Source organism: Pygoscelis adeliae, unplaced genomic scaffold (assembly GCF_000699105.1).
Source record: "Pygoscelis adeliae isolate BGI_AS28 unplaced genomic scaffold, ASM69910v1 Scaffold134, whole genome shotgun sequence".
NCBI classification, from domain to species: Eukaryota; Metazoa; Chordata; class Aves; order Sphenisciformes; family Spheniscidae; genus Pygoscelis; species Pygoscelis adeliae.
Window position 1 is genome coordinate 763,415 of NW_008824716.1, and position 23,557 is coordinate 786,971.

The 23,557-nt window shown below is 34.8% G+C and overlaps 1 protein-coding gene across 1 annotated transcript in view; it reads left to right on the top strand.

Moving 5' to 3' along the window:
• PCDH17 (protocadherin 17) overlaps positions 1–23,557 on the top strand; it is an 86,306-nt gene that overhangs the window by 21,556 nt on the left and 41,193 nt on the right. Inside the window, exons 2-3 of the mRNA XM_009323203.1 lie at positions 5,555–5,613; positions 5,772–5,944. Of these exons, the coding sequence (XP_009321478.1) occupies positions 5,555–5,613; positions 5,772–5,944 (232 nt within the window). The remainder of the gene's footprint in view (positions 1–5,554; positions 5,614–5,771; positions 5,945–23,557) is intronic.

The following is a 23,557-nucleotide window of genomic DNA, read 5'->3' on the forward strand; positions in this document are numbered from 1 at the left end:
TCTGGGCGTAATTTGTCAAGAATACTTAAATATTGCATTTCTCCCTCTCCCCCCCTCTTTCTCGCTCTCACTTTCCCTGTCTTTTTCTTTGTAGTCATGTTGATTTTAAGATTTTTTTTTTTAAGAGAGAGACCTGTTGAATTGAAAACTTTTTCTTTTATTTTTCTCTAATTTTATTCAAACAGTATGGAATACACCAAAGATTGCTAGAAATCTTGTGGTGTAACAAAGATTTTGATTAAAAATAAAAAAAATGGAAAATAGCTAGGAACCTCTACTTTTTAATAGACAGCCTGCTTTTTATAGGAATTCTTGAAAGCAGAAGCCTTGTGAAGTCCTCTGCCATTGTCTTACCGAGCAATAGTAAAATCCCTGAAATCTGATTGATTACTATGGGGCTGTAATTTTAATCCTGACTTTTTTTGAAAAAAAAAAAAATGTGTGCAGAGCCACAGTGGAAATCCTTTTTATTTATAAAAATATCAAAACATTTCAAGAGAAGTAAACACATATACCTTGTGAACATGAAGTTATTAAAAAACAAAAAGGAAAAGAGATTAATGTAGCCCATTGCTAAAAATATTCCCCCTAATTCATTGTGTAATGCTTTGCCCAGGCTGGTTCCAACTGTTTCTAGTGATGAAGCTTTCACTTTTTTTTTTTTTTTCCTTATGAGATTATTTAAGGTTAATGGATCCTATAAGGAATTTGTTTCTGATACTCTGCTCTTGGCCATAATTTTTCATTTTCCTTTCTCTAAATGAAACTTTTGGAAATTATAGCCATTCTAGAATTAATTAATAGAACCTTAACAGTTGACTTTCAAACTACTGAATGGTTTTATTTTGAATTTATAAAATTCAGTATTCCAAATTCATCATATGAGAGAGATACTTAACAACTACTATAGTTTATCTAAACTCCTGTGTGATCTTAATACACAAGCCCTAACACCTGTAATAGAATGAATGGTTTCACAGACAGTTGATGATAGCACTTGAAGGGTGTTCTACGTATTGTTCATGCAAACACTGGCCAGTAAATGATTCTTCAAGTCATATTATTAAACTGTAGCAATTATATTGTCACATCTGAAACCCCATACTAGTAAAAGTGTGTTTTGCACAGGTTTAATTTGCCTATTCTTTTACTTTCCTCCTCCTCAACTCCCCAACGAAAAAGGTAACATAATCAAACTGTAAGATATTTTGTGAAAGGTAGTAACCCTCTTTTTAAAATTTTGGCAGCTTTTGAAAGGTATATATGCATTCTGATCTCTTTCAAAATGGCATTTTTTATGAGCTTCATCTCTCTGAGAAAGATGTATTAAATGTGTGTACAGAAATCCTCAGGAATTTTTCTTCAACATCGCAGTAATGGCAGTGTTCCTAAAATTTCAAATTTACTCTAGGGTCACATATTAGGACAGATAGATGGAAGAAAGCATTTTTAAGGGGCCATTGTAGCAACTGTGAAAAAGTATATATGTTGAATGGTTTAACAGCATACTCTCATTGGAAATGATCTGGTTCCACTAATCTGTGAAGATGAGCCATAAAAACAGGACCTATTCTCTAGGGGAGCTATGGACAGTTAGGTTGACATCACAGATCTTCAGTTCTCCTGTATCTAACCAGGGCAGTGGACAGTTCTGTTTTTTAGTTTTGAGACATTTGTCCCAGTATGTTTTCTTCCTACTGAAGAACTTACATCTTAGTAGTTGGTGATCTAATTAATACTCCAGCCCTCAACCTTGAATCACAGAGATAGAAAACATATCTTTACTATTTAACTCCAGTGACTTTTAGAGATGGATTGTTTCTAGGGGTTTTCTTGGGGGAGAGTGAGGCTGGAGCTTGTTTTATTTTGTTTTTCAGGAGGTTAATGGTGCTGGCATTTGAGTAATTTTTGTTTATTTATCAGGAGATTGTAATTCCATTTAATTCACTTCTGATACCATGCATCTTACTTAGCTTTAGCTATTACACTGAACATCTTGCTGGTACGTACCTAAAGCTAGATGCCTAAAATGGGATGAATTATCTTGTATGCCTCTAATGCTTATAGAGGGATCTTAGCTGATTAGCTTAGAGCAGGTGACTAGCTTTTAGATGGTTATCTGCAGGTGAACTGAAACCTACCTTAAAACTGGAGGCAAACAGAGAGACACAGTGTTTCTGATTTCCTAGAAAGGGCTGTATACCCAGCAAAGAACAAAGAGTTTATTTGCTGTTGATTGATAGTTTTTTAAAGTAGCACTCATTTCTTAGAGTTACAGCTATGCAGCATAAAGAGGTATGATTAATGCATGAGCTGAAATGTGTAATATCACTTCCATAGATGTTAAAGTGTAAAAATTTTAAGTATATGACCTCTCACTTCAACTGGGATTAAAAAAAAAAAAGTGTTTAAGGGAGTTAGACATTCATATCTCTCTGTAATCCGTTGTGAAGTGGATGCTTACCTTTCTAAGATTCCTCTAAACTGCCTAGCCTTAAAATTAAATGTTTGATTATTATCCCAATTTTTGTATAGATATTATCATACAAGAAGCAATTCTCTCTTTGCTGCCTGTATCTCAGGGTGCTCTGTTACAGCTCAACACAACCATCATATTTTCATAGTTCATAGGAGAAGGTCTAATGCTTTTAGAGCAGAAGGAAAAGAATTCAACTCTGAGCTCTGTGGCTGTATATAGTTATCAAGTATTTACATTTGTTCTTTTGCAGCAATGAACTCACTGTAACATGTCACCCAACCATTTGTATTGCTGCAAAATACAATATGAAGGAAATTGGTCAAATTATTATCGAGTTAAAGGTCATTAACAATTACCACAAATACAGAATTTCTCAGAAGTACCTCCCATTTTTAGGATGGCAGCTAAGTTGCGGTCATAACTTCTATTTTAAAATTTATATCTTGGCTAGTCCAGGGTGTGCAAAATGCTGTTTTTGCTATGAAAAAGCAGAAACAAAAAGTATGACCAGTTCTTACTGTGGTCCAGCTTATAGATAAGTTCTTAACACCATCTTTAAGGAGGCACTATAATTAATTCCAGGGTAAAAGTCCGACTTTTCTAATGTCAGAGAACTGATGAAAAGGGAGTTTATAGTGGGCATTTTGCCTAACAATGACATGAAAAATGGAAGTGTTGATTCTAGCAGCAGCTGTGTTTAGGAGGAGGCAGATTTCTTATGTAAGTAAGAGCATAAGGTCAGTTTTCCTGGGCATCAATAGTTGAGATATTAGACCTAGAAATAGACACGAGTTCTGCAATTGTAAAGGTTTCTTTGAATTGAGAAGTATCGGGCTCTGTGAGCGTCATAATAATTATATGTCTATATGGGGTGGATTTGCTGCACACAAGAGAGATACTAGCTTATAATTTGAAACGAGAAAAGAATAAACGACAGAGTTAAGGCTGCTTCCAACAAATGAATAACGTTTAAGAGATAACATATAAGAATGCTGAAATATTTGTCTTTGCACCTCCATTTTTTTGTTTGTTTTCAATGTTTGTTTTTATAACTTGAAACATGTTAAAAGTTAAGACAAGCGTTTGTTCTAATTGCATACATTATAACCAGGATCTTGTCTGTTTTTAAGTGCAAAGCACTAAACTGCCCTGTAATTGAAGTGGCCAGATTTTAAAAAGTTTGGATACTTGTAGCTGAAATCATCAGCTTCTGAAACGCTGACTTGGAAAAGCAGTGACACAGCACTGAGTTTGATGTCCCAGATCTTCAGAATTCTCCTTCTGTAATATAGTGTATTGTTTGCATTTCTTAGGTAGTATTTAAGAACTTTCATAAGCCCATCTTTTAACAATGCTGCTGAAGAACAAGTATCTAGTTGGACGTAAACACCCAGATTTCCAAATTGTGTGCAACTTTGATATGATAAAAATAATTTAGAATTATAATTATAGGCACTTTATGCTATATTTTGAAAACAGATGAGTAAAACCTGATTCTGTCATAGTTTATCATAAAGGAAATTTCACTGATAAAACATCAGATTATTTTTGTAATGACATATACAATGCTATGTACTGCACAGCTTAAATTAGAAACAGCTTCAAAATGTGAACACGTGTGTTATAATACTAATTTTTTAACCAAAGGATTTAACTAGAAAGAAGAAAGTACAGTGTAAATTGACTTCATACATGCCAAACAGAAGATAATTCTTTATCTTCCATCCCTTCCCTAAATCACACAAGATACCCATGGTATATAAGAACATCTATTTCACATGTACTTTGAGAGTGGCAGGTGGCTACCTATTTTCTGTTGCAAACAGCAGAGACTCATAAATTTCAGATGTAAGCTCATGCATCTTTTCCAAGCTCCAATATTCCAACCATACAAGCAGTAGCAAATATTTCTAATGACCACCTACTTAAGAAACCAAACCAAAACTAAAAAAATGGAGTGGGGAGTGGCAGGGAAAAACAGCTATCTAAGAGACCAGTCACTTGTGTAAACACTTGTTGTGCGACATTAAACCTTACCTTAGGCCTTCTGCTCCATTAATTGAGCTCTGCCTGTGTTACCAATACTGATACTCTAGGTGCTGTTGCAAAAATCATAGCTGCCCCAAAGCATAGTGGTGTGATATGAAGTGATGCAGAAAACAGTAGAAGCTCTGTCACTAGGTCAGCTGCAAGAAGTGACGTGTGTGAATGTACAGTATATGGAGTTTTGTGAAAGATGCAGTCTCTCTTTCTCCCAAAGAACTTCAACTGATGATACAAGGGGAATTCAGTTCCCTTTGGCAGGACTCCATGTTGGTCTGGATGCTGTAAATACTTCTGCTTCTACAGTTACTTAGCTCATGCTGCTAAAAATATACTCATGACAGACTTAATGAAAGTATCTTCTTTTAAAAACTACTTGTCTACAACAATCACTGAATGTTCTTGTTTGCATGTGTGGTTCTCATTATTCTGACATAGCTATTAATACTGATGAAAATTAAAGAGAGAAAATCCAAATATTTTCATACTTGCACTTTTCCAGTAGCATTTTAAAAAACCCCACAGCTAATCAGCCACAAATTTTCTTGATTTTTTTCTTTTTTTTTTTTTCAATTCAAGAGTAATATAGCAATATATGAAATTGTATCACAGCAGTAAGGGCCTCAGAATCCCAGTAGATGATGTAATTATGATTAAAAATTAGTATTATTGAATAATTCACTTTTGTAATATCCAAAAGTAATTTTTTTCTCTCATTTTCAATAACCATCAGTCTTAATAGCTAACTAATGAAAAAACATAAACAGTGTCATCTGTCAGGTTACTAACAGAGAATGCCACTTACTGGAGCCTCATTGTTTACTTTAGCAGGTAATTTGTGGACCGGAATCATTTAATTGTTCTGAGCACATAATTACATGCCAGCATTTTCCAATTTAATTAAAATGTACAAATCTGAAGATTAAGGGAATTTTTGAATTATTAATCATTTCTCCTCTAGGAAATCTTGTTGCTCTGCAGGAGATTTGTCCAGTGTACAACTATACGTATTTTTTTCCTTCTCTTTCACAGACAGACAATTTTCCCGCAGAGCCCAATTACATGGGCAGCAGGCAGCAGTTTGTTCAAAGGTAAGGCCTATTAAATAACTTTCTCGGCTTCCCCATTTGCATTCTTGTCAAAATTGCTTTGCCAGAGAGTACAATTCAACTTAGAACAAGTAAATACAACTCTCTCTCTCTCTTTTCTCTCTCTCTCTCTCTCTCTTTTTTTTAAATATGTATTTCAGTAGCTCCACGTTCAAGGATCCAGAAAGAGCCAGCTTAAGGGACAGCGGGCATGGGGACAGTGATCAGGCTGACAGTGACCAAGACACTAACAAAGGCTCCTGCTGTGACATGTCTGTTAGGGAGGCACTCAAGATGAAAACTACTTCAACTAAAAGCCAGCCACTTGAACAAGGTGAGTGAAGCCTCCAATGCTTACAAAAGCGTAAAGTTTAAGCCGTCATTATAAACCTATTAGTATTGCAGTTGCGGTTTATCAGGGTGGAATAGCCCACTGATAATACTATCAGAGAAAACTGTAAATCTTGTAGCTAGCCCAGAGCAAAGAACGCTCAGTATCTTTCGTAATGAACATGAAATGAAACCGCAAGTATCCAAAGTAGATTAAAAAAAAAAAAATTAGTACTTTTCTAAAATGATTAGAATATACTTTATCTCCACTGGCATTGCCTGTGATACATTATATACAGTTCTTCTGCCAAAGCGTGATTTGGAAATTCAAACTAGACATGACTGCAACAGATAAAAGAACGCCAGTCATTTACATTCCTCATGTAGTTTGGAGATGAGGAAAAGAAAAGAGACTTGGGATATCAGACAAGAGTAAAAATGGATCAGAAGATGTTTTCATTTCATGGATGTACTTTCCTATTTGTAATGTTGATTTCACAATTAATAGTAATGTGAGAAGTGTCAAATAATAACATAATCTGATTTTCAGTATAATTTCATTCACATCCTGTGGAGGTACCAAAGATGAGTGTCTGTGAAACAGCTAAAATGACTTATATCAGGACAATGACAGTGCTTTCTGCAAGCATTCATTCTGACAAGCAAGCATGTTTATTTCCTCAAATTCTGTGTCCAATTCATTTTTTTTCCAGATGTGTTTTATCTAATTATGAGGTCTTTTATTTCAAAAGAGACACCTCTTTTTTTTTAAAGCATCAGACAGCCTGAGTAGCCCAGCATTGTGTGTGTTTGTGTTTTGCTTCTAGGCTGCAAGAAATAAGGAAGCACACCACTGAATTATTTTTAAATGTTTTGTATGTTTGCTATTATTTTAGTTTGTTGTGGGGAAGATGATTCAGTGTTAAAAGTATTTAAAAGATTATTAAATAAGTCAGCCTTAATAAGGAACTATATAATTAAGCAGAAATAGATTATAAGCTTTTTATTAATTGTTGATTAATTAGACCTAGTTTTTTTGCTTCTTAACCTAGTCTGATCTGTAGTACAGTCGTCAGAAAATACATGTTTGACTTCATTTTTCTGATTATGTTGAGATTGCAATATAATTTTTGCTGTGTAGAATATTTAGAATGGTGCAGTATAATTTATTCTGTCTATATTTGAAGGTTGACCTCATATATGACCTTATTTTCCAAGTAATAAATGCCAGAAAGATTATTTTTTCCTGACCTTTTGCCACAGCAACTCTCTGCTTATAATTGGACATTGATCTGTATAAAGATGCAATACTGGGCTTTTTTTTTTTTTTTTTTTTAAGAAGCTGTTTGAGTGTGTGTCTAATTTTCTCAGTTTTGTCCAGAAAATCCTGGATTTCTATCTATCAAGTATAGCCATGAAAGAGTTCCAAAATTTTAAAAGTTTCATTAGGAAAATTATTTACTACTCAAGTTAAAAATGTGTGGTTTTTTAGAAAAGGACTGTGTGGCCAGACTTCATAATATTGCAGTTTGTCCAGAAGCAACAAGCCCAATACTGGTCAAAATAGAAAAAATTTAGTAAGCAGATTAAGCCAACCATTCCTGTTGCTTATTTTCATTGTAATGCAAAGAGTTACACAAAGATTTGCACTTGTCATTATATCTAGATGGGGGCCCTATTCATCAAGAAATAACTTATTCCAGTGGCTTATAAGAATTCCTCATATTCTTATTAAACATATATTGAACAGTGAGTGTTAAGTACTATCAGCCACTGAACTGCAGCAGCAGGTTTTTATGTGAATTTTCTTACTGAGAAAAAAAAAAAGAATGAGGATAGAGAGATAAACTACTTTTTTTTTCTTTTTCTTTTCTTTTTTTTTTTCCCCCAAATATAATTACAAATGGTACTGATATCCATTTGTTTACTTGTACGAACTCTTCCGTCTCAAGTGTGCTGTAATAAAATCATTGAGATATTATGAAAACTGAACCTGCAGCGAGCACCTTATAGGGTTACAGATCATTGCAGTAACAAATATGGTGCAATGTGGTGTTCCCAATGCAATCAATGATCGCTTGTCATTGAGCTTAGTACGATTAGGACTCTTAGCCCAAAGTAACTTTTCTCTTTTGAAAGAAGATAAACAAAATTGCTTTCTCTAGTCATAAGCCAAGTTGAAGAAGGGTGAGAAATATGATATATGTGATTAGGATTGCATTTTCTTTAGAGAAAAATTGTTTTCCAGGAAAAGGAGATGGATAGCTTGCTAGAAAAAAATTGTCTACGGCAGCGCTTGAAGCAGTATCAGAAGTTGTGGTTCTGTCATCGTTCTGGGTTGTGGGGGGATGGGAATTCACTATTTTGTAGCAAAGTTTCAGGCTTAATTATTGTTGTTTCAAGATATTTAAAATAGTTTAACTTCTGCTTTTAGAACAGTGCTAATTATTAGGTCTTCTGGCATTTTTGAAAAACGATCAGGATTAACTGTGAATTCAGGATCTTGACTTGAGATTCCCAATTTGAAATGAGTTAAGTTTGAGTTTGACATCCTCCGTATGTAATTCCAAATGCTATTGTCACAGGTCCAATTCTACCCATGGCAGTAATAAGAATGCTAGCAGTACCAGTAGCTTAACTACAGTTTTGGGCAACTCTAGCCTAGACAGCTTGAAAATTAAATGATCATATTGAGACAAAAATTGTGTCAGTAACATTACAGTAATTGTGCTTCTATCAGTAATAGAGAAGTAGGAAATTTTACGAAAAAATAATTTTTGTAGACAAGACATCTTCTGATTTCAGCATGGGATGGGAGACAATCAAGCTTACTTTATGATTTGCATTAAAATAGTGAAAACAGTGGATGATAAAGCCTCAGTAAGTTTACTATTAAAATATTCGAATTCAAGGAAAGTATCTCCAGATAGCAACTTTTGTCTGGTGGTGATTGTAAACATTCACAGAAGTGGGAAAAATAATGCAAATTAGATGTCATTATGAAATGCTTATGAAAGCTCAACACTTGGCCTTAATGGAAAGAAAGGGGAAAAAAACCCAACCCAATAAAAGTTATCAGGACAGTCAGTCTTGTGTTAAAATAAGCATGTCCCATTTTAGTTATCTCAACCATATATCCTCTTGCTGTGAATTCCAAACCACTTTCTGTATAAAAATATCTAGCTGTCTCTTAAGCTTACTTATGCTATATGAATCAGCTGTCTTACTAAGCAGCTTGTTCCATATGCCTGCTACTCTTTCAGTAGAACGGTTTTAAACAGATTTGTTTTGTTTACCTCTCTTTTTTTCTCTTCTGTTGCTGAGACTTTAAACCCCATCACTAGTTTGTACAGTTTGAGATCACCCTACTCAGAAGTCTTACAAGAATTAATAGTTTTGAATATATCTGTCGTTACCTGTTTTTTCCACCTGAATTAGCATATATTATTCACATTTTATGGTTAAATAACAGAATAATCTTTTTGTTTGGTATGGTTTAAGTATAACAGCAATAATCTGTATTTCTTGAAAAGATACCCAAAGCTGAAAATGATATCATAAACCATAAATGATATCTACAAGGAAGCAGTACAACAGCAAGATGTGCATTTTATACTTTTCTTAGTGAATCATAGATGTGTTTACCTTATAATCAGTAAAACAATATATAGTTATGGACTTTATTGTAGTTACTCATAAATCATCATCTTTGTTAGATTTTCCCAGGAATTTTTCTTTCCTTTTTATTTTGGTTTTTGCTGTCTGTGTTTTCTTGCTTTAACATATATCTACATTTTCATGTCATTCTTAAAAATATCCAAGGGATTAAGTACCCTCAAATTCGGTAGCTTTGTTGTTCAGTTTTTGCTTTATTACTGTGCATTGCGTCTTTCTTTCAACACGTTTGCTTGCCGTTCACACCTGCATCCCATAGAGGGGGCATTTCTGCATGTGCTGTTGCCTCGTTAACAGGAGCACGGATCCTGAGAATAAACAAAAAACGGAGGCACCTCCTCGGAGGAAGGGTAAAAGAAAACTCTTCAGCGTTGGTGTCAGAGACTCCTCTAGGACCTGTATTGCTCACCAGGCTTCTCTGTAGAACAGCACCATTTTAATCTAAGATATAGGTGACTAGTATAAAAGGATTGGAATGTATCATCAGGGAAAAAAAGAGGTATTAAATATAACTTAAAAATACAATACTTCTTTCTTCATCATCACAACAAAAATACATATGTGTCACTACTGATGCAGTCCTGCATGCAACAGTCTTAGGAATAAAAACTACATCAGTGTTACAGAATCTCTATGAATACTGTTAACTCTTGAGTTTGCCCACTGAACACATTCACAGAATGAGTCTGTAGTAACTTGTACATTTATATTCTCAGTTTCTAAACAAGAATGATCCCTGAAATTGAGTATCCTGCATTACCCATCCACAGCAGAGCAGAAATTATCAGATTTTTTTACCAAGATTTTTTCTGGACTATCTACTGATTTTCTTGCCATAATCTTGCTTGAGTCTGTAGGATAATTAAAATCCATTCTGTTTAACTGAGTGAGAATCAGTCTAGACTGATAAGTGCAGAAAGTTCATCAAGCAAATTTCTGCTGTCTGACATCATCACCAATGCTTTCCATGCCATTGGGGATGATGGGTTCTTTTATAAGTACATCAGCTTAATGAGATAATGAAAAAAGAAGATTGTGGAGAAATATTTCTTTTCGAAGTTCTCAGAGCTGGTGATGGCCTTTGCTGAGAAACTGATGGAGTTTCAGGAACTGATGATCAGGAGGCTGGGAGTCCCCCCAGGGCTGACACAACCTGTGAAATATTTTGTTCAACATTGCTTCCTCCTGTAGGTTTTTTCCCCTGGACAGAACATCCCCTATCACATTCTCTCTATGCCCAGAATGTGAATAGCTGTCAGACTGCACTACTTGTTCTGATGCCATGTAAGAGTCTTTATATCCAAGACTATCATCCCTTCCAACTCGCTTACCCCTAGCATGGTCAGGTAAGATGCTAACTTGCTGTTGTATGTCAGGACTTGCACACAATACCCATTCTTCACTTTAACCTGATTAATTGTTATCCAGGCAAGCTAGAAGAGCAACTTAATTGTACTGAGAATCTCTTTCCTTTTCTTAGTATGACTTAGTAGTAGTACCTGTTTCTAGAACTGTAAATTCTAGAAATGGTTAGGTGAAACCCACATAAAATGAGATTTTTTTTTTTTCCCCTTTCATTTTTTCTTTTCCAGATATTTTTCTCTCTCCTTTTTTTTTGGCTTCTGTGATTTATGCGAGCACATGTGTGATCCTAGGTGAAGACTAGCATAGGACAAAGACTAATTTATCTGTTTTGTTAACTTATCTGCTTCTAATTGACCAGATTTGTTATCAGCACCCTGGAGATATTTGATTTTGGCCTCATTCTAATAGTGTGATTTTTAATTTAAGACTCAAAATTTACATAGAATTACGGACTTTTATGAAGAATAAGGACATATTTATATTCGTTCGATGTCCACTCTGGTGTATTTAACAAATTCATTATGACATTTAAGCCACTGCCAGCACTTCCTTCCTACTTTTCTGCTCAGTACATGTTCAATGAAAGGGTACTTCTGAATTTAAGAGAATTAGCAATATAATTTTTGGTCTCATCCTTCTTACGAAGTCCTTGGTGAATGGGAATATTGAAACTTCTATTGGTATTTGTCATGGTTTAACTCCAGCCGGCAGCTAAGCACTATACAGCTGCTTGCTCACTCCCACACGGTGGGATGGGGGAGAGAATCAGAAGAGTAAAAGTGAGAAAACTCATGGGTTGAGATAAAGACAGGTTAATAGGGAAAGCAAAAGCCGCACACGCAAGCAAAGCAAACCAAGGAATTCATTCACTTCTTCCCATCAGCAGGCAGGTGTTCAGCCATCTCCAGGAAAGCAGGGCTCCATCATGCGTAATGGCTTACTTAGGAAGACAAACACCATCACTCTGAACGTCCCCCCATTCCTTCTTCTTCCCCCAGCTTTATATGCTGAGCATGACGTCATAGGGTATGGAATATCCCTTTGATCAGCTGGGGTCAGCTGTCCCAGCTGTGTCCCCTCCCAACTTCTTGTGCACCCCCAGCCTAGTTGCTGGGGTGGAGTGAGAAGCAGAAAAGTCCTTGACTCTGTGTAAGCACTGCTCAGCAGTAACTAAAACATCCCTGTGTTATCAACACTGTTTTCAGCACAAATCCAAAACATAGCCCCGTACTAGCTACTATGAAGAAAAGTAACTCTCTCCCAGCCAAAACTGGCACAGTATTAAACTGTTAAATTAATATATTTCACTTTTCGTCAGAGAAGTACTCATAAAAGTTTCAAATTTTCTAACTGCCTTGATCTCAAACACTGATTTAAAGATGATCTAGGTAACACCTTTGCAAGAATTCCTTACCTAGGCTGAGCTAGGCTATGCAAATATTCTGTAATGCCCTTTTTTGAGAGATCAGAATAATATTCTCCCTTTGAACCTAAGTTAATGAACTAGAGAGAGGAATACAGGTCAGTTGCCTTTGCTATAGAGATGATTATCATAACCTTTCTCATGTTAATACCCAGTCATCTATGACATCTGTTACTGTATCATGTATTGAGCAAATTATATGATGGATTTGGGCAAAATAAAGACAAAATTCTTCTATCTACCAACTTTTATTTACTCAGAGTATTAAAGGTTTTTTATCCCCTGTTGCAGTCATGTTGAATATCTTTCTGGTTTTAAGTTTTATTTTTAGACCGCCTACTAGTTACACTTTAGTTATTTCAATACTGAGTCTAGATTTGAGGGTGACACTGTGTGATGTCAGGTTGAATGATAATCAGGTGAGCTTTGAAGCAGAGTCCAGTTTGTTTGGTGCTTCCTCATTAGAGATGGGAGTATTCCCAGGCATAGCTTCCCTCTGCAGTGTGCTCTCCTCCTAAGTATATGAGCAGATTTGGATTTCAAGCAAGGCTATTTTGGTGAGGAAGGAGAAGTTTGAGGAAGCAGATGTTTGTCCTAAAAGAAGTCAGAAAAGGAAGCGAAGTGGCATTCTAATGGAGAAGGGATGGATTAGCTTAATGCCTCGACTACTTACTTATCTGCCTTCATTGATACAAAATAGAAAAGCAGTGCAAACATTCTGGCAGCTGAAGTGACAGTGAATACACTTTGCATCAGAGTATCTTAGCCTATTATTGCCGCCTGTTATTGCCTATTATCCCGCTTTTCAACTGGAGTTGAATTCTGCCAAACCAGGTTTTTAATCAGGTGCGTGTTTCAGCATCTGGCAGATTATTATCATCATGTATCTGGTAGCAGTGAAGTTTTGTGAATAGCATACCCCCCATTTAATTAATGTATTTAGCCACAAATTAGGGGGAAATTTCTATAACTGACTTTCAAAACATGCGGAAAGAACTTTCTGCATCAGTGTACACACAAAACATGTCAGCATGACACAAAGAAGGGATTATAGCCATTCAGCACAGCTTCACCTAGGTACCATTTGGTGTGTTATGCTACATTTTTCAGGTAATTTCATTTCTTCCCCCCCATTATTTTTACTTATTTTATAATTACAAGTTAATTCAGTGGTTGAAAATTATCTGTATTTTTGCCCTGTATTTTGTTTCCATTGGAAGCTTCACCTCTGAATCAATTTAGATATATCATTGCTAACACCTTAAAAGGTCAAGACTGTACCAATAAAAGTATTAATAAATTTTAGAATAGTTTTCTTCGATGAGCTTATTTGCAAATTGATACATAACATGCACTTGAAGATCACAAGTCTGTTACCATAAGTCTCGTGTCTGAGATGTGAGCGCAAATTCTAACATATGGGTGCTGTAGCTGTTTGTGCTCATTTCTTCGTGCTTTACTTTAGAGGCAACAAAGCAGAATATCCCTCCCCTGTCACTAGTGTAAATCTCATTACTTCCTTTCTGTACTCCCTGTTTTGACACCGCCTTTCCCGGGGCTGAGCACAGTCATTGTACTGCAGTTTGTTCTTGGAAGGCTTAGAATCCATAAGTTATCTTTTTGCTTTATTCCCACTAGAAGAGCAAAAGAAGGATTTGCAGTTCTCAGTAAGATGAGGCCCTTCTATGTCAAAATCATTATCTTCAGCTAACATTTCTTCTTTTCATATTCTTTTTATAAATTGAAAGAAAAGTGGGGGCATAGAAAGATCAACAACTTTTGAAACGAAGAAATCAGAAAATAGGTAGTTTTTATTGTTTCAGGCTTTATGCATTTCCCTGGGTGGTAAATGGATGTTCTCTGCCTGTGCTTACTTTTGTTAATGAAAATTTTAGGGCACATATTCATATGTTGGATGGATACTTAATATCATGGAAACTATTACAACAGGAGTAGAGAGTCTATTCCTGCCTCTTAGTCTGTGTCTGAAAATCTCCTTGTATTGTGTACTTACAGTTTTCTTTAATTAAGCTTGCACAGAATTATAGTTTAAAAAAACATATATATACAAGACTGTGTGTTTATTCAGTTATATAAAGGAGACAATTAAAATAAATACAACACCTTCTCCTCTCTTTCTCATTTTAAATCAGCATTGTATGATTGTACTCCTTTTATTGAGTCAGCAGAAAATACGGCTATGATAAACAGCGATAGTAGTCAAGTTTTGACACAATCCCATTGCATATGCCAGCCACATTCTTGTTACCAAAACCAAGGAATATTCTGCAGATATTTACTGTAAAGCTAATGCATATTAGCTGGAAACCTGAACTTGGACTGTAGTTATCAATAGTTTTATGTCCAGCTGGGGAAGACATAACAGAAGTGTCTTAAATAAGAGACGGGAGTTAATTATTCCATTCAGTAATGCTTTGGTTGGAATAATACTAATTGAATTTTGTTCTTCTGGAAAAAAAGAGTATCTCCTAATTTCTGTATACGGTAATCCACTCCATCCTTTTTGTGGTCCTTTTTCTGTGTACATACTACTGTTCTCCTATGCCCTGGTCTCCAGAGGGCAAAAAGTGGTATAATTTTATTTGGGCCAGAGTTGCAGCACACTCTAATTAGTGACACAGCTGCCATACTCAGTTTGTAGGGATATTTTTAAGGACGATCTTGACAAATTCAAAATCAACAAAGAGGTAGAATCACAGCAGAAAATAGAAGCTTATGAAACATGGCCTGTGGGTGAAGTTTGAAAGAAGTGTTTGTTTAGAATTTGTGTTTGTTTAAATGAACAAAGACTGGGGGGAAACATAATAAAAGTCTTTCTGTATATAAAAGGTTGTTATAAATAGGATGGTGATTGCTTTTTCTTTCCTCTCCTTTTTGTTTAATTTACTGGGAGAGCTATTTAGGTTACATATGAGGGAGAACTTTGCTATAAAGATAGCTAAGCACTGAAACAGGTTACCCACGTGAGTTAAAGAATCCCCCTTCCTGGAGGTTTTTAAACAGGTTAAATACACATTTGTCAGTGATAACCTAGATTTATTTTAACCCTCCCAGGGCCAGAGGATCCACTCTAGTCCTGCTTTTTATGATGCCATAATTAAATGTGAGGATGCGATATAGTGTCTAGTCCTGTGTTAAACATACAGAAAGGGAACATCTGCACTGGCCTGTTCTGCAGCCTTTTGTCTGCAAACATCTTTTATGGGATGAGCTCACTGTGTTAGAGAATCGCAGGGAACGTAGATCATGTAGTGCTTCACAAGAAGAATCCCTGATATAATATAATAGTATTTAGCATTTAACATGAACTTTGCTCAGAGACAGAGCTGCAGCATGATTAACTAATTACTGCTCAGTGAAACTTTGTCTATTCTCTGTACATCAGTGATATACGCATGCCGTGTATCAGCCTCTGTGCACCTACTGCCCATCCTGATTTCCAGAATGGCAGAACAGCTGGTTTCCATTCCCTGCTGCTGCTTTCTCCTATTCCAGCTGCTGCACTCAAATAACCTCCCTTCCCCAAGTGGGCTTCATATGGTTTGAAAGGGACTTAATGTACCTCAGTGCATAGGGAACTTCTGATGCATATTTCATCATGTTTCAGTTCTTTCTACAGGGAACACTGCATGTATAACAGATGTTCCCTGACTACTACCCTTTCCTGAAGGTGACATGCCCTTTTTTGTGTTTCATCTCTAATGTATATGGAGCTGGTAGTGCCTGCGTGGTACTAAAAAATACTGCTCCATGGCTGCCCCTGTGCTGCATGCCAAGCTATATTTAATTCCATCTGCTCCCCTCTGCAGCATGAAATGGAGAGGAGCATATGCCCAGTATAGCCAAGTCATACTGTGGCACAGAAAAAAATCCTTTATTTAAGACAAGTAAATGTATTTTTTAGATTTAGGACTATATTCTTCCAGCTTTTTATACATAAACTGTCTCATATAAATCAGTCACATGTTCATGTGACTACATGTGAAAAACCCTTCATCTCTTAATATTTCTTTTAATATTAATATTGTATATGTATATGTAGTATGTGTGTGTTTATATATGTACACACACATGCACAAATACAGAAATAAGACATTATTAACTGATGTCCCTGAAAATTTGAGTTTGTATTATATATAAATATATATCTTAACAGTATGGAAAATTGAAAACATTGTATGCTTGTGTTAAAACTGCAAATATGAGAACAATTCACAAGTTTATTTACATAAAACACTTTTCATCATAAAGCTTGTTTTGGGAAAGTATAATAATACTGAGGCAAAAGCTGTCAATCTAAAATATAGCACACAGTTGAAAAACAGTACTTAAAAGGTGAAGTTTTATATATAGTTAATAATGTATATTACTGTACATAAGGTACATATATATGTATATACACATATATAGCTATATATATAAAAGTATAATTGCAGTGTCTGCTTAAATATTATAGGGATGTGCACCTTGGATTTTTAGAGGGTAATCTATCAATTTAGCTTATTGATATATAGTTATAAAACTTCTGAATTTTGCCTATGGATAACTTTTCTTTATATGGAACTATTGATATCCATATTTTTGTTACCTTCAGGTCTGTTTATTCATTCTTTATTATTAATGTTTAATTTTATCCCTTTATTTTTAATTTTATGTGTTTTATTTTGTGTACATTCACATTTTTTCTTAGTATATGGAGAACAGCAGAAACATATATGTTGTTAGGATTTTGACACAAGAAAAAAAGTCTCTCAAAGACAGGTTAGACAATCAGTGAAAATTAGGAACCCACCTTCCTCTTGTTTTTAAGAAATCTTACCCCATCGCTAATTCACTATTATTTTACAGTGATCTCAGGAGATGTGTAACCTTTTTAAGTAAGACAAATTAAGCTACTATTTAAAGCCTAAAAATTTCTTTGCTATTTAAAACCTAAAGATGTATTTAAATTCTTTAAAGACAGCTTCAGATGTCAGTAGAACTACAGATCATTGTAAATTTATTACATTTCTGCAGCTTTTCACAGGTATACAGGACAACAGTAGCTGGTTCATCCTTTATTAAAAAGAAGACTCATATTTAAACTTTTTACAAGCACATTTGAAAGATAAGTATCATACAGCTGCTTTTCTTATTGTAAATTGATTCTTTTTCCGATATGCAGAAGTATGTAAAGACAGAGAGAGAAAGAGTTGCAGGAAGAAGAAAGAGAAAAAAAAATTAGAAGTTTAAGGGTTGGGAAGATAACATGTAACACAGAGAACAAAAAAAGCAAGTAATCAAAACACACTCAGCTCAGATTTCTTAAGAAACAAGAAACTGCCCTACTGTTAGAGGTAGTGTGCTTTTGTTGAATTTAATTCTCTGCCAAAAGTGATCAAAATTTGTGTTTTTTCAATACACTAGCTGCAATTAAATAATCCTAAACCAGAATACCATCCATATCAGACAGGTGCTTACGGTTTTGCAGTGGAGGTTCATCAGATTCAGCAGAGTTGTACCACTTTGCCCATTTTGAACCAACAGTATGATATATATTTATTGTTATAAATCAACAAAACATAACTTTTTATTTTTAATCCAATGTCAGGTAACATATTTTTTTTGCATAAGCTTTCATAGCTGAAGAAAAATTAAATACTTCCTCAAAACATACATGAGGGTATTTTTACTTAGGTTTTGAGTGCCTTTGTTCCATTTACTGACAAGATTTGGGAACACATTACTCTGGAAAATATAACAAAGGTAAAAAACTTGTTACGTTCAAGACAGCTAAAAATACTCTTCACAATCTTAATGAAAACCAGGAAATACAAGTTTATGGCATCTTCATTTAGAGTGAATTTTACCTTTCCAAAATAGATTCAAAACTAAGGCTCAGATTTCTCTCCTAGATATTTAGTCCTTTATAAGTACAAGGAAACTGGAAAACTTAGACCTCAAGGTTTTGTTAGTTAAGAAAAGAAAAAGAAAGCTTAACATCCCAAACCTCTACATTTTTAACCCTGTTGAAGGAAAGAACAATCCACAAGTTCTCAGGAACCTTGTCCCTACCATCTTACCTACATCTGAGCTAGTTACCCTGATTCTTTATAGCTAATTAGTTGACGAGCACTTTAGAATTAATGAGAAGAGCAATAGGTACTTCTGGAGGATGATTCATTTGACCTATTTTAGGTGAATCACGCCCTCAAATGCTCATTCCTCTCTACTGTCAGTAAAAGATGACTAACTCAGATGTAGTTCAATAATTGCAGATATCTCAAGTTATGAAAGGTGAATTGCAATTCAGTGTTTTTGCAGAAACCGGCTCTTTGCACACTGGCCATTGTTTATCACAAATTTTTGGCTTCCGTGTCTCTTACTCATGTTACAAGTGTTAATGGTTCCAGCCCAAGTTTATTCTGGAGTCATCATCATTAATTTATTCAGCAAATCTTTCCCATTTCATCAGTCGTGATGTGGAGGTGGTGAATCTCTCTTCCATGTGAGAAATATGATTTCTGTTTGCACAGCTGTTGTTCCTTCTTCCATGTATTTGGAGTTGGGAACTGTTTCTTCACTCACAAGATTGGGTGCCTGTGCAAGGTTTATAGTTTTCAATGCTTTGCTTAAATATTCATCTATTTGGCTTTTCTTTTGAATTCTTATGGCCAAATTGCTGGTGCCAGAAGCAATAAAGAATAGCATGTTGGAGGTTTAAAATTAGAATCTGAGATCAACCTGTACTTTGGCTTCTAAAAAGCCCTACATGCTGAAATGCTTTACTGAAATGACTCAGAGAAAAGGAAAGGGATGGTCTTAGATTACGTGGACCTCTACTTAAAATCAAAATAAATTAACATATTTATCTGACCACTGAAACTATTATAATTTACGTTAATTAAATATCGAGGGATGAATAAAAATATATTAATTTAAGGATTAACCTCTATATAAGATATCTGTACCTTACATAGCGTTAATCTTCAGTAAATTTTTATCATTTGGTGAGTTGAAATAATTAGTGATCTTATTAAGGCTAACTTCTTATTACATATAAGGCAGTTCTTGTATGTTCATTAAATAGCAATGGATACTGGAATAGCAGTTAATCCCTGGCAAATACATTTAAGAATCAACTGGCTTTTCATAAACATACAGTAACAATCTTACTAAATCTGAGTAAATATTTATTTAAGATACTTGGGGTCTATCCTGTTGTATCACACCTGCTGTAGTATGTGACATTATTGGTGGTAAGGTGAGGTTTATCTGTGGGAGTACACCTGTCACTCGTCTCAACTCCATCACCAGAGCCAGCTGCTGGAGACATTGCACATGCTGGCACAAAGAGGTCTCCTTCTAACCTTTCTGCACTGTGTCCCTGAATGAGATAAACTAAACTAAATATGTATTCATATAGCTACGTGAATGTCAGAGTTTTCTGCCAAATAGCTGCGTGAACTGGGGTTGTCATTTTTTTTCACACTTCTAGATGACCTAGCTTTGCCAGTAATACTTCACAATATAGATCTGGTCTCACAAGTTGCTATTCAGCATCAATGTTATTAATAGTGAACACAGACTGCTTTCTTACAAGGCTCACACAGATAAAGATTGAACTGCATTTTCAGCAAATTGAACCAGATTGTCAAGAATGTGTTACATACCTTCTCATGTTCGGAGTAACCCTAATAGCAGCTATTTAACTCTGTAAGTGCCCCTCAGAACTGTCCCAGAGAGTAAATCTTATGTGTTGTACATCAGTCAAATACCTTTGACTGTCTTTTGCTTTTGCTTTTATGTTTGCTCTTTCAACTTTGTTAACTGATAAAAAAGTAGTGGAGTAAACATCTCATCTGGACACTCCCCCACCCCCCCCCAGGTAGACAGTTTACTTTAGGAAATTTGTCTACTTTATTCTGATGGTTTAGTTTCCTTTTTTCTTATCCACAACACAGCTTTTCCTTTAAAAAAAAAAAAAAACTTTTACAGAGGAAGAGAAGATGGAGAATACATTTATAACAAAACCAAGCAAACAAATAAAACCCACCCATTTTATAATTGAAAACCCCAAGATTTTTGTGAAACACTTAAGTAGACAGTTTTTAATGACTATAAATTTATATTTCAGAAATGATGGGAAATGTAATTCATATTAAGATCTTATACTAATTTATGTTTTGCTATTCACAGTTAAATTTACAGTTCACAAAATATTCCAAGTTTATCTAGTTTACAGAATGAAAAGGCAAAAGTGTGCATTACTGGAAGTAGTATCAAACTTTCTTTAATTTACAGCTTTTCACACTTTTTCATATCTCTGTATGTTGTTTTGTACCATTATACATCAATAGAGTCAATAATGACCAATGTAGTCCCTTAACATTGTGTCTGAATTGGGCTTTAGACCCCGCAGCTTTTTGAAAGTTAATTGAGTTTTTTATTTCATTTCATAGAAAATAATCAGAAAACTTCTTTCTAATAAATGTAAGAATTAAATATTATTATTATTCTATTGATGAAAACAATAGAACAGACCAGATGTTGAAAAGGAAGGAAGTTCAGCTTAAAACAATAATTTAATAATAATAGTGTTCATATTAAAAAAGTATTGAAAAGGTAGCCAAATTTTCTATTGTACATTTAGCATTTCTAGCTATACTTTCTGTGACTTTTCATAATCCTGGTCCCATCTGTCTTTTTCTATATCACTATTCTAGCGTAGATTGTAAAATGTTACTCCTGTAAAATGTATCTTGTCTGGAGCAGTCATGCAGTTAGCTACATATGCATTTGATTTTATGAAACTAAATTCTTAATAAGGAATTATTTTAATTTTTCTGGTGCAGATATTTTAATATATTAAACTGAACTAAGCTAGTGCTTAAAAATATCTCCCTGACATTCAGAATAATGGATATGAAAGCAAGCGTAATAAAAATTGCTGGGAAGGTTCAGTGCAAGCACTGATTCAGTGACTGCCACGCTGATTTAAACATTTTCTTTAGTATGTAAGATATTCATCTGTAAGAATTTAAAAACATATGAAAGCAACCCTGTCTAGTAAGGGTTGAGACATGGAAATTACCATGAGGTAACAAACTACAACTCATCACGCAGTCTAGGGCAACTGTACTATATGTATGCCCTTCACTTATAGCAGCTGAAGGTGATTCAATCATCCACCTAGATGTAACATCTGAGTCGCCTTGTGGAATTTCCTGTCACTCTCGAGGGATTGCACAAAGACTTTAGGACAATTACACCCCTGTGCAATTAAGGGTCTAAAGAAAAGAATGCAAGAAAATAAAAAAGACATTTTTCTATCAAACCTGTGTGGGTTTTTGTTCCATGAATTTGTCTAATTGTGTTACGGACACTTTGCATCCGTAATGTCCTGCACAATGATCTCCACAACTTACTTAGGTGTGTGTACAAACATACTGCTGTTGATTGAAACCTGCCACCTGATAAGTTCATTGGCAGTGCCTAGTTCTTGCTTTAAGAGAAACAGTAAATGATTATTTCCTATTAGTCTTCTCAGTGACAATCACAATTCAAAAATCTTTTCATATTTTCCCTTTGTTGTGTTTTCTCCAAGCTAAAAAATCAGTCTATATAATCTCTTCTCTTACGAAAGCCTTTTCATAACTTTGATCATCTTTGCTGCCCTTTTTTATCTTTTCAGTTCTATTATATTCTTTTGAACATGGCATTAACAGAACTGCATACAGAAGTCTAGACACAGCAGCTGTGAATTTAAACAGAGTAATGTTTTGTGTTTTATTCTCTAATCCTTTTCCAAGATTTCTTCTTATTCTAACTGATCTCTTGATGAGCTGTGAGCTGACATCTTCATTTAACCATTCAGAATAATAAGAAGATCTGTTTTAGAGTCCATAGTTTGTGTATTGAGAGTTGTTATTGTTTTTCATCGTGTATATCACCTGCCTTTGTTGACACTGAATCTCATGTGCCGTTTTATTGTAGTCATTCAATAGCATGACATCTATCTGCAGCTCTTCACAATCACTCTCAGATTTTACTACTCACATTTGTTTAGTACCAAAGCTAGTTTAAGTGATAGTGTTACAATGCTCCAATTTCATATTTGGGTTCCATATGGTCTGCTGATTTGATAGAAGTCATTTCACCTATTTTCTCTAAATTTTAATCTATTAATCTTTCAGTTGCAGGCAGTTTTTAATGACTCATTTCTATCCCCAAAATAACTGCATTATGGGAATCTCCCTAGGCTCCTTCTTTTCAAACTGTTTTTCCTTTTTTCTTTTCTTCTTTTTTTCTTTCTTTCTTTTTTTTTTTTTTTTTGAGGGGTGGGTACTTGTGATCTTATCTTCTTCCAGTGTTGTATTATAGTCTGATTTTCTGTCAGCCCTACTGATCCACTGATTCTCTGCCAGGCTTTCATTTTTTCTGATTTTTTTGTAAAAATTCTTCTCATTTCTTGCTATGTCATGAACAAATTAGCTTCAAAACCTTTTCCATTCTTCCCTACAATATTATAACATTTTATTTGTTTGACTTTATGCATTTTTCTCTTCCTAATTTGCACACAATTCCCACTTCTTTTAAGAGTATCTTTTTACTTCTAATGGCCTCCTTCACTCTGCTGTTTCACCATGCTGGCTATTTTTCTGTCCTTTAGAAGTGTTTTTGATAAGTGGTATACAGTTACTCTGAACTCCCAATATAGTCTCTCTAAACAGTCTGTCATACTATCTGCAAGCATTTAGTCTTTTAGTTGTCCTTTTCAATTTCCTTTTAAAAAGCTTTGTCATGTTCAGGTAGTTTCCATTTTTTAAGTTAAAGGTTTCTGTAGTAATTTTTTTTTTTTTTTTCCTTTTTCTTTTCTACAGAGACATTGAATTTGAGTGCTTTATGGCCAGCAATACAGCATAGCACATAGATAATTACATTTTCAACCTGGCCTGTTGAATGGTAAAAAGTAAATCAAGTAAGCAATGTTTATCCTCTTGTGAACTCTTTGGTTAGTTGTTTTAAGTGCAATGTACTTCATCATTCCTATATAATTTGTATCTTGGCATTATAATTACACTGGGTTCCGCTGGGTATTTTCTTTCTACGGCATCTGTGAGGTATCTGTTACATCACATTCCTTACTTAGAA